Source organism: Onychomys torridus, chromosome 4 (assembly GCF_903995425.1).
Source record: "Onychomys torridus chromosome 4, mOncTor1.1, whole genome shotgun sequence".
NCBI lineage: Eukaryota > Metazoa > Chordata > Mammalia > Rodentia > Cricetidae > Onychomys > Onychomys torridus.
The window spans coordinates 131,735,055-131,746,648 of record NC_050446.1 but is presented as its reverse complement, the minus strand read 5'-3'; the positions used below and the strand labels follow the sequence as shown (position 1 = coordinate 131,746,648).

Below are 11,594 nucleotides of genomic sequence, written 5' to 3'. Positions count from 1 at the left end.
TGCTCCTCCTTCTGTTTTTCCTCACTCTCTGGGCCCATGGCAACTGAGAAAAGTGTTGCTCATGAAAGGGCTTAAAGGCAAAGGCCTGTGCCTGTCCGCAGTGCACTTATGGAGAAGGCTGAGCCTCTAAGCTCAAATTCTCATGAAGACTCACTTTCAACACTCTGGATCCAGCTGTGCACAGGTCTGTCTGTAAAGCTGCTAAAGAGCACCAACTAGTGGCCCCGATGACTTAGCACATGGGAAATCAGGTGTTCGGCTTTCTTTCTTCCCCGATCCTGCTCCCAACCTCCTTCCGGTCCCCCATGCACACCCAGCCCCGGATAAGTTCCCTCCTTTCAAAGGTGGTGCTGAAAGTCCCCCAGGGTCTCCAAGGAGCAGGATTAAACCTCAAGGTATTTAATCAGAGCACTCTCCCTTTGCTAGTTCAAGTAAAAAGAAAAAACAAAGCCAATGAAATTTACTTTTTCTATAAAAGTTTATTTTGTAATTTTTCCCCCAAGAAGTGGTCAGGATGCCTATTTCAATTATGTAAAGAAAGGTAAGGAAGGGTAGTGTATAAAAATAACTTAAACATACATACTAGCAACAAAGCAACACATCTCTAGTTACAACTGCAGATAAACTTGCCCAAGATTTTTCCAAAGGTATTAAATATTTGGTAGACAATGAGACAGACAGGCAAACAGGCACACACACACACACACACACACACACACACACACACACACACACACCCCACATATATACAGCTCAAGTATGTCTTCTGTGCATTTTAGCTAATCTTTACAGCTAAAGTGAAAAACTGGATTCCTGAGTGACCTTGAAGTGGAACCAAAACCTGCATCATTGTGGTGTGAACTTCAGAGAGCGTGCTGTGATTTCCCCACCCAATCTCATTGGTCCCTAGCCTGTTCTCTGTGGTACTCCACTACTAAAAGGTGCCTTTCTGATCTACTCAGCATTGTGTTAGCTATCTCAAAGCTGGCTTCTTCCTGGCTCCCAGCACATGCTGGTAAGGGGTGACTCTGAAGATGCCCCAATTAGGATTACATCTGGCTGATTCTCTGTCTCAGGGCTTGGAGTTCCCTCTCAATTTCATAAGGGAGGTCAGCATTGACTTGGTCTTCCAGATATTTGTAGATCTCCTCCACCTCCTTCTCCCAGAACTCCTTGGAGATTCCTAACAGCTCCTCCATGTTGACGTCCCCCAGGCCTTTCAGGTTCAGAGCATTTTCCTTAGGGACGTAGCCAATGGGTGTGAGCTTGGCACTGTCTTCCCCTTCAATCCTGTTGAACATCCACTCCAGCACCCGAGAGTTCTCGCCAAAGCCTGGCCAGAGGAACTTGCCATCTTTGTCCTTCCGGAACCAGTTGACGTGGAAGATCTTGGGTAACTTGGCTGCTGGACGGTGGGCCATGCTCAGCCAGTGAGCCAGGTATTTGCCGAAGTTGTAGCCAAAGAAGGGCCGCATAGCAAAGGGGTCGTGCATGATGACCTTGCCTATTGCACAGAGACCACCGTTTACTTCTGACCCCATCATGCCAGATTCTCCCCCTCTCCCTCCATGGCAAACACCAAGAAGAGAACTTGCACTGCCCCCTGGGTCTGGGCCCAGACTTTGACTCACCCTTGTGCTCTGCGGCAGCCGTGGCCTCTGACCTCATGGCTGCTCCCACAAACACCCCATGCTGCCAGCTGAGGGCTTCATAAACAAGGGGGACACCTTGAGCAGGGAGGAAAGGGTTATTAAAGACTTAGACATCCAGACGTTCTAGGACTGATGGTTTTAGGTCATTGCTCAACCAAGCAGTATCCTCTTTTGGATGAGGAAATTTCACTTTGTAGCCCAGGATAACCTGGGACGTATTCTGTAGCCCAGGTTAGGCCCAAACTCTTGGCAATCCTCCTGCCTCAGCCACCCAAATGCTAGGATTACAGGTGTGAGCCACCCTGCCTGACAAACAGCATTTTCTGTTGAGTTAGTCTTACATCTGCAGAGACAAAAAACAGGAAGCCACTAAGCCAGGTCACACCAGAGAGGTCTCTCAGTGAGGCAGAATACTGTCCTACACTATCTCAGATCACAGATCCAGAAAGGCCATTGGGGAGCAGAATGCTAGCCCTACATTTAAACTTGCTCAATTCATCTGAATATAGCCAGGGGGTGGGAATCTTTGAAACCAGTTCTGAAAAAGATTCCCTGGATTTCTTTGTATCTCCACATCCCAGGTTCCCAGCATGAACAGAAGATGCCTCACCTGCAGGTCTACGGCCACCAAAAATGATGCCCTCAATGGGCACACCTTCTGGAGACTCCCAGGCAGGGTCGATGATGGGGCACTGGCTGGCTGGGGTGCAGAATCTCGAGTTGGGATGAGCACAGGGTTCCTCTACAAGAGAGAGAAATCCCTCAGCATGTGGGTCAGATGGGTGGTGCCCACAGCCCAGAGCAGGTAGCCTCCAGAGGGGACTCACCATCCTGTGGTCTCCACTCCTTGTTCTTCCAGGAGGTGATGGTGACACCTGGGGCCAGAGGTTCATCAATGCCTTCCCAGTAAACACCTCCATCACTGGTCTCAGCCACATTGGTGAAGATGGTATTCCTCTGGATGGTCTTGATGGCATTGGGGTTTGTCTTCACTGAGGTTCCAGGAGCAACTCCAAAGAAACCATTTTCTGGGTTGATAGCCCTTAAGTTGCCTGGCAAGTTGCAAACCAGAGAAGGGGATGAGAATTGGAGCCAAGCATAGCAGAGTTCTTAATGCCTTGCCAGGCTATCTCACATGCTAAACCTCACATCTTTCTCTTCCCTTCTTTAAACTACACAGCCATCCACTTTGATCTACACACTCTGGTCAGCTCAGACCCCTGCAGCTTCCCCTTCCTCCCTGCTCCTGCGCACAGCCTCTTTTTTATTTTGTGTGTGCATGGGGGTGGGTTGGGAGTGCTCCAAGGTCAGAGGACAACTTGCTGGAGTCAGTTCTCTCCTTCCACCATGTGGGTCCTGGCAATCAAACTCAGGCCTTCAGTCTTGGCGGCAAGTGCCTTTATCCATAGAGTCATACCACCAGCTCCGCAATACCCTCCAGACAGATGCATGTGCATAAGCAAGCAGCTTCAAATAGCCCTCTCTATGCAGATGGTCCTCACAAAGTGCCTGCTGGATAACACTGCTGAGGCCTTGCTGACTCTAAACTCAATGCCCAGTGCCAGCCACCTAGGAGAAGGTGGCATGTTCGAAGCCAGCCACTCACTAAGTGGTGTAACTATCATCAGGAAGACCTGAAGACTCACCTTGGCCATCAAACTTCATCCAGGCAATGTCGTCACCAACACACTCGACTTTCCACCCGGGGAGGGTGGGGTTCATCATGGCCAAGTTGGTCTTCCCACAGGCACTAGGAAAGGCTGCTGCCAGGTACTTCTTCTTGCCTTCAGGGTTGGTTATGCCCAGGATCTGCAGGGATAGGGATCCACATTATAATCTCTAATCCTTGACACACGGGTATGAAATTGTCCCAGGAAAACCCATCACTCTGTATCATTCATATAGTAAAAGAGAGAGACAAGGGATGCATATTTTCAACAAAAACATGGGCCTGCCTTTCAGACTAAGAGAAGGGAGGGGAGGGGACCAAAGAATTGAAAGGAAGAGGGATGGGAAGAGGAGAGAGAAGAGGGGAAGACTGAAATAACATTGTTACTGTTTAAGAAACGAAGACCCCTGGTCCTTCCTGCTCCAGAGGTCTGGGAATGCTCCTAGAACCTCCCCAAAGATAGATCCTCAGATCCTTCCCTCAGGTATCAGGATAAACTGATGAGCTGAAGCAGACTAAAACCCCCAAGATCACTGTTGTTCCAATGTGTCTGAGCCGCTTCCAAAGAGATGAATGCTGTGGTATTTTGAGTCAACGTTGTATTCCCTGACTCTGCCCTCAAGTTCTTAGGGGTTGGAGAATCTAGGCATGGCTCTCCTTTGCCACTCTACATCCTCCAAATTTCTGCCCAGGATCTCCTGACCACTTACCAGCATGTGCTCTGCCAACCATCCTTCTTCCTTGGCCAGCCGGCTGGCAATTCTTAGTGCAAAGCATTTCTTCCCCAGCAGAGAGTTCCCACCATAGCCACTTCCAAAGGAGATGATCTCTCTTCGGTCCGGAAGGTGTGCGATCAGTGTCATCTCGGGATTGCAGGCCCAGTTGTTGACCAAAGGCTCTGAAAGAAAGCACCACATGAGTGTGTGATAAGAGTTCCTGCCCAGGTCTCCACACTGGCCTTGAAGCTCCAGAATGGCCTGGAACTTCTGAGTCTCCTGACTCCACCTCCCGAATGCGGGGGTGTTCAGCCTGTCTCACCATGTTCAGTTTATTTGTTGTCTAGGATTGAACTCAGGCTTCATGCATGCCAGGCAAGCACTCTACCCACTGAATCACAACCCTAGCCCCTCCACTTACTTTTAATTTGGAAAGAATGAGCTTACTTTTCAAGGGAAGAGGGCACCCCACGGAGTGGAGGCACTTGATAAACTCCCCATTGCCCAGGGCCTCCAACACAGATGTCCCCATCCGTGTCATGATTCGCATACTGGCCACCACGTAGGGCGAGTCTGTCAGCTCAATGCCAATTTTGGCCAGAGGTGAGCCCAGCGGCCCCATGCTGAACGGGATGACGTACATGGTACGACCTGCAGAGGAGGAAGAGTGCAAAGGAAGGCGCAGAGCCTCACAAAGTGTCCGCACATCAGCTTCCTAGCGGGACCCACAACCCCTTCTCCCCGTGTCATCATCCTGTTGGTCACCAGACTCTGGTTTGCTGAGATCAAAGTTTTCATAACCCTTCCATCTGGTTGCACTGAAGCGGCTTTGAATCCACGTGAATGGAAGGCACTTCATTTATTTATTTATTATTTTCTATTTTATCTATTTGAGATTACTTACTGAACCCAAGGCCTTCGTATTCTAGGCAAGCACTCTACCACCGAGCCACACCAGCAGCCCCTTTTCAGTTTTTATTTTGAGATAAAGTATCGTTTTCCCAGGCTGTCCTCAAACTTTGAATGCTCCTGCCTCAGCTTCTCAGTGTCTGGGATGATAGGCCTGGGCCACCAGAATTCACAGAGAACTCATTAATACTCCTGTATTGCTGTCCATCAAACAGAGCTGGGTAGGCCATTTTCACATATGGTCACCCTATGCAGCTCAGGCCACCATTAGGAACATGAGCTATGTACATGGGCCACTGTCAGGCTGGGGGTTTCGGTTCCACTCACCTTTCATGCACCCTGGGAACCTGACATTAAATGCTTTCTCAAAGTCCTCTTCTGACATCCAGCGGCCCAGCTGGCTGTCGCCAGTTCTGGGGATGGGCACTGTGTCTCTCTGCTCTTGGGTGATGATGACCGTCTTGCTTTCAATCCTGGCCACATCCCTGGGGTCAGTCAGAGCCAGCCAACTAAAAAAGTCACAGGAATTCCTTCAGCAAAGCATTCTTAGGGTTGTACGCCTCTTACCTATGCTGGACTTTTCCAAGTCTAGCAGGACACAAGGACATTGGCCATGTTCCTTAAATATAGAAGTAAAGCCAACAGGGATTTGACTAGGTGGACATTTGCTAGACCATGAGCTGTCCCTGGGGAAAGGGACGGCCTTCCATGGTCATCTAGAATCTAGTGGCTGGCTATGCTAACCTCACAGGGTATCTGGATTCTGATCATCCTATTAAGTTTCTCGGGTGTTTGCTGCAGACTCCAAGAAGGTGGAACTGGGGAGCCCATGGGCCAGAGAGCATGGGCTGAAAGGACTCACCAGTTGTCATATTTCTTCAGCTTGCGGATGACACCTTCCTCCTGCATGTGGTCCAGCAACCGTCCATACTCCTCCTCAGAGCCGTCACAGATGTGGATATGCTCAGGCTGGCACAGCTGGGCATTGCCTTCCACAAACTCCCTCACTGCCTGGGGCAGGCTGTCGAGGCTGCCTTGGATGACCTTGGCAGAGAAGTCCAGCCCATTATGCAGTTGAGGAGGCATATTTGCAACTGTGCGAGAGAGGCAGGGATTCTGGTGTCACCTAAAACAGAAAAAGAGGCTCCTGAACACCAACTCCCACAGGCTCCCTCCAGTTCCTCTGTAGACTTTTCATGGGTTGCACGTAGCCAGGGAGCTATGGTTGTCAGGGGAAATAAGGTGAGAAAGTGAGTTGTCCCATTGCTGATAATTTCAGAAAGGTGAATGAAATGACTCTACTTACCTTTCCTTCTTTTGGAAGGTCTGGATCAGAGATGGGAGGATGCCTTGCCGGATTTTCCCTATTGACGGAGGGCGTGTCCCAGAGGGAAGGCCGACTGTGCCTGGAAGCCAGCCTTCCTCGATTTAAATACTATCCAGAAAGGCCAGCCCTGCCCCTCAGCTGTACCCGGAGGCTCGCCTCTGACGTAAGGGGCAGGCCTTTGGATCACAGCCATGGTCAGCAAGGTTTGGAACTGACTTAACACAATAATCTCCAGGAAGATAATGATTGAACTTGTGGTTGTTAATGAGTGTTGGGAGGCCTCAGGGCCCTCTGTCCACCATAGTGAATCCTTACACAACATTTGATTGACTAAACTTTGACCCTGCCTGTTGCTGATGTAAACTACAGGCCCTTTTCTTGATTGGCAGGTAGGGGTCAAGGACAGGGCTAGCCGGGGCACCTCTTGGACTTCATATGTTGTTGGCAGCACATTTTGTGTGCCAGTGGCTGCTGGTTGTCAAAACACTGCAGCTGTGAGGTGTCACCCCCGTGGTCAAAGGTCATGAGAAGAAAACTCAAGCTCTGAGACACTGGCCTTCTAGACAAATGTCCCGTACCAGCTGAGTTAGCTGGGGTGTGTCACCTCACTAGGTGTCTGGTGGATTACCTGGACACTCCAGAGGGTGTGGGTTGCTGCAAGCTTTGTTCTCAGGGGACAATGCCTGGCACAGCTAACACAGACATACTGAGCTCTTCTCTCATGTTTTATGTCAGCTCATTCCTTACTACTGCCTGAAATGGAACTATGACAACCCTGGGTACAGATGAGGAAACTGAGGCCGAAAGATCAATTAGCAGGTCCAAGCTGGCTGATAAGAGCCAGAAGGGTAAGCACACAGTCAGTCTGTTCCAGAGTACCGTAGAATCCCTTGTAAAATACCATTATCTTTTGTAGACCCTTCAGGAAGTTCTAGCTTAGACACAGTCACCCTTGGTGCTGCCTGGATACTTCTTGCAAGCCTGGGAGTCTAGGGAAAAGAAGAGGGGTGGGGGATTGGCAGTTCTGCTGGGTCACACTTGAGCAGCAAGACCTTTATTACAGTTGTAAAGAATCTTCTCTGCAAGCCACAGACCTTCATTCCAATTGAACAAGCTTCGAGCTTGCTCACTGGAGTTTAGCGAGAAATGAGTGAGAAGTCAATGAAAACGGGCTGGTGGCCAGGCCCAGCTCTCCACAGCTGGTCTCAGAGGAGATGGCAGGGGGTTGGCCCACTTCCCTGTGGGCAGGGGAACGATCCGACAGGCAACTCTGTGACTCCACTTTAGATTTGAGGCATGGTGAAGAGCCATCCAAGCAGAGTGCTTTTGGGCTTGGCTCACTCTGCAAGGCCATGTGATACCTATTGCTCCTGTACCCCATTGTCACCTTTCAGGGTCTGTCCAGTGGGCTTTTAGTACCAGTGCAGAAGAAGGTGCTTCCTGTTCTGGTCACTGAGACTGCTCAGGAGGGGTGGCCTCACCCTATGCAAACTGTGTTGTATCTAAACAAGCCAGCATGTCTTGCTCAGTAGCCGATGGGTCCTTTCTCCACATCAGGCATGGGCTAAACCAGCCTTTCCAGTGCACACTTCCTCTGATATTCCTGGCCAAGCCCCACTCTGCTGCTAAAACTGTCATGGGTTTGAGTCCCCGGAAGGTTAAGTTGAAAACAAAACCCGAGAGTCCAGACCTGGAGTTTTAAAGCATCCTACACACATACAAGGTACCTCTGCTGTGAGTCTTCTAGGAGGAACATAGCCAGTCCAATTATGGTAGAGGATCAGGGGTCCTCATGTCCTTCCAATCAGTCAGTACCCCCACATGCACTGTGTAGGGGTACGGTGGTACCCATGCTATACCTCATCAAAATGTCACCCTGGGACCCCATATTTCCATGTCTTTGGTGATTTCTGATCCACAAGAGGCTTCACTGGCAGCCCTCCTGCCCCCTCCCCAGGGAGAGGTTGTCAATCAGCTCATCTTCTTACTGCTTCATCTTGAATAAGCCTCAAAGGAAATCTTATGTGCAGATTGCCCGCTGCCCTGTGAGGGGGTGGTGTCCGGGGGTAGGGGTCCATGGGAAGAGGGCGGGGGGGGGGGTCCAGGGGAAGGGGGTCCGGGAGAGTCCTCAGCCTGTCCTGTGTGGATGCTTGGTGCTCCTACAGGACAAGTTGGGGCCATGAACTCCCCCTTGGTGGGAGTTTCTCATGTGGTTTCTCACACAAACATGTGGAGATCCCCAGACCCCCAGACTGAGGTCCATGTTTCCTCAGGTCAAGGCAGCTTTCTGTCAAGTGTGCCAACTGTTGTTTCCCTGATGTGAAACTGCTTCAGAAAGAAGAGAGGGATTCCAGGCACCCAGAAACAGATTCAAAATTGTACTGCTGTATTAGTCAGAGTTCTCTAGAGTAACAGAACTTACATAATATATATTCTATACATATGTGTGTGTATACATGTGTATATATGAGATTTATTGGAATTACTTACAGCTAGTCCAACAATGGCCAGCTGTGAATGGAAAGTCCAAGAATCCAGTAGTTGCTCAGTCCATGAAGCAAGATGTCTCAGCTGGTCTTCTGTACACCAAGAACCCCTAAGAAGTAGCCTCAAAGGCCAGTGAAAGAATAGGTGTGCCGACAAGGTGAGGGCAAGCAGGCAAACAACAAAAGCTTCCCTCTCCCATCGTCCTTATTCAGGCTTCTAGAAGAAGTGGCTCAGATTAAAGGTGTGTCTTCCCACTTTAAGATCCGGATTAAAGGTGTGTGTCTTCATGGGCAGTGGTGGCTCACGAGTTTGATCCCAGCACTTGGAAGGCCGAGGCAGGAGGATCTCTGTGAGTTTGAGGCCAATTTAGTCTACAGAATAGTTCCAAGACAGCCAAGGCTACACAGAGAAACCCTGTCTTGAAAACCAAAAACCAAAGAGAGAGAACCCCTGCCAGGTATGGTGTAATCTAGTACCCAGGAGGCAGAGGCAGGAGGATAGTGACTTTGACCAAAACAGTGGTCCTGTGGAAAGAGAGGCTGCATACACTTGGCCCATCTCCATGTCCTCAGCTCACATCCTGTGGGAGCATCAATGACTATATTTGCATCCAGACTAGGATCAATAGTGATGACACAGATGGCGGCTATGAGTTCTGAGGTCACAAGTCCCTTCCCAGATGTGGTTAAACATGTCACCAGCAGCCACGGGATAGGCAGATATGGCTGACCCATGCATTTAAGGAGTCATTTAAACTCAAGTACCCTGAGCCTCCCAGCCAGGGGCTGACCCTCCTGATGTTCCTGGCCTTCTGGGAAGGTAGAAGGGAAGTGTTTGCCTGAAGTGCTGGGCAATGTAACAGCCTGATCATTTCTCCAGATAGGCTGTCTCCAGGACTCTGGAAGTGAGTTGCAGAAAGCCCACACAGAATGGAGCAGTCAAGAAGCAGGGTGAAGGCCATGGTTGTGGCTCCTTCAGTAGAGTACTTGCCTAGAATGCACGAAGTCCTGAGTTCAGTCCCTAGCACCCCATAAATTAGACATGGTGGTACACACCTGTGATCCCAGCATTTGGGAGGTGGATGCAGGAGGATTAAGCATTCAAGGTCATCCTTGGCTACATAATAAGTTTGAGTTCAGACAGAGTGATACAAGACCCTGCCTCCAAAACAAGGCAGTCTAACCCTGGCCAGGTCCCACCAAAATACAAGAGCTGTGATAAGATAGATGGGTGGTGGCCATGGGCAGCAGCCATGTGCCAGGTAAATCAGCAAGAGAATACCATAGGCTTCATGGGGTCTCCTGGTGGAGAAATCTGATGAGTGATGAGTGATTGGGACATGCTTTGCTGAGCTTTGGTTGCCTGGAGGCTAATGAAGGAGCATCTACCCCACAGATGAGTCTAGGTGTTTGGAAACAAGAGGGAGGAGCTAGGGCTATGGATTTGAGATGGTGCCCTCAGGGCTGGGGTACCTGAGGTGCCCACCAAGCATCCTCCAGAGTAGAGTGAAGACCCAGAGAGATGTACTTGGAGTCCCCTTCATCCACAGAACCTGACTCCCCTAGGGGAACCCTCAGGCTTTGATTGTAGATCTTAGTGTGTGAAGGAATTTCACATCCAGGAAATCTACTCATCACCAGGGTTCAAGCCCTGTCTCTGTCTCCCCAAGTTGTACCTCTCACTCTCAGGCCACAGCCCCCCAGCTCACCTTAGCCATGGGTGGAGAGATTCTTCCCTACAGAGACAGCAGGGTAAGGTAACAGCCAAGAGGTCACTCTGTACAGGGATCTGAGCTCGTAGGGACTCCTACTGGCAAAGCTAAGGGTGGCTGTGTTTTTCTAGAAGGAAGTGAGAAACGGTGTGGATCCCACACACTAGAGCCAAGGGCATTTTCACAGCTCTCACTTAGATCTCTATTGCTACAGGCTACTGGAGGGGCACCTGGCTGGCCTTCCCATGCAAGTTCCCGACAGCAGGAAAACACTGCAGCCTGGAATCGTCACCAGAGCCATTCAGGTCATTCACCCCAACTGTGTTTGTCAAGGACAAATATTTAGATGTTCTCTCTGCAGCCTGGGGAGAGGGGTGCATTTGCCATTGAATAAATGGTGCACTGAAAGATCTCTAACACACCTTCTTTGCCCCCTCAAGCTGTTCTGCATTTCACTTAAAAAAAAAAAAAAAAAAAAAAAAAAAGGTCAGCACTTGGGAAGCAGAGGCAGGCGGATCTCTGCGAGGTTCGAGGCCAGCCTGGTCTACAGAGTGAGTTCCAGGACAGCCAGGACTGTTAAAGAAGCTTGGTCTCAAAAACTTTAAAAAAATAAAAATAAAAGACCTTGTAGTTCAGCCAGCCCCCCACCCCTGCCCCCTTTTAGTAGATGTTGGAAAAAGTGCAGCAGGAGGAGAAGGATCCAAAGCCTATTAGGGGTGCAGAAGGGTCTCTAATGTCTGTCCTTCAGTGCGCCTCCACATGTTGGCCTGGGACACCTTGAGACTGTGGCCTCCAGCTGAGAGGCCCTGACCTTAAAAGGTTCTATCATACCACAGCTTCCCCAAGAGTGCCCTGGCTCATTCGTCTGTCTTCTTCTTTTCTTACATGTGTCTGTGACTGTGACTGTGACTGTGGAGGTCAGGGGACAACTCACAGGAATCCACTCTCTTCCCACCCTCTGGGGCCTGGGGACTAAACTTAGGCAGTCAGCCTGTCTTGCTCTTCTAAGCCTCATCAGCTCTGCTTGCAATGTATTAAGAAAAAAAAGAATCTAAGATTAAGGATCCTCACTTGGGGCTCAGGAATAAGGTGTGCTTTTGCAGCAAAGGTGAACCCAGAAGAT

General features: G+C 49.9%; 1 protein-coding gene across 1 annotated transcript; it reads right to left on the bottom strand.

Moving 5' to 3' along the window:
• Positions 1-458: 458 nt before the first annotated feature.
• Positions 459-6,350, bottom strand: Pck1 (phosphoenolpyruvate carboxykinase 1). The gene is made up of 10 exons (XM_036186539.1): positions 6,253-6,350; positions 5,809-6,072; positions 5,274-5,455; positions 4,485-4,688; positions 4,032-4,219; positions 3,299-3,461; positions 2,480-2,704; positions 2,263-2,394; positions 1,632-1,727; positions 459-1,504 (listed from the first exon to the last, which is right to left on the bottom strand). Exons 2-10 carry the CDS (start codon positions 6,030-6,032, stop codon positions 1,050-1,052), a joined length of 1,869 nt encoding a protein of 622 aa, XP_036042432.1. The 5' UTR covers positions 6,033-6,072; positions 6,253-6,350; the 3' UTR covers positions 459-1,049.
• Positions 6,351-11,594: the final 5,244 nt, after the last annotated feature.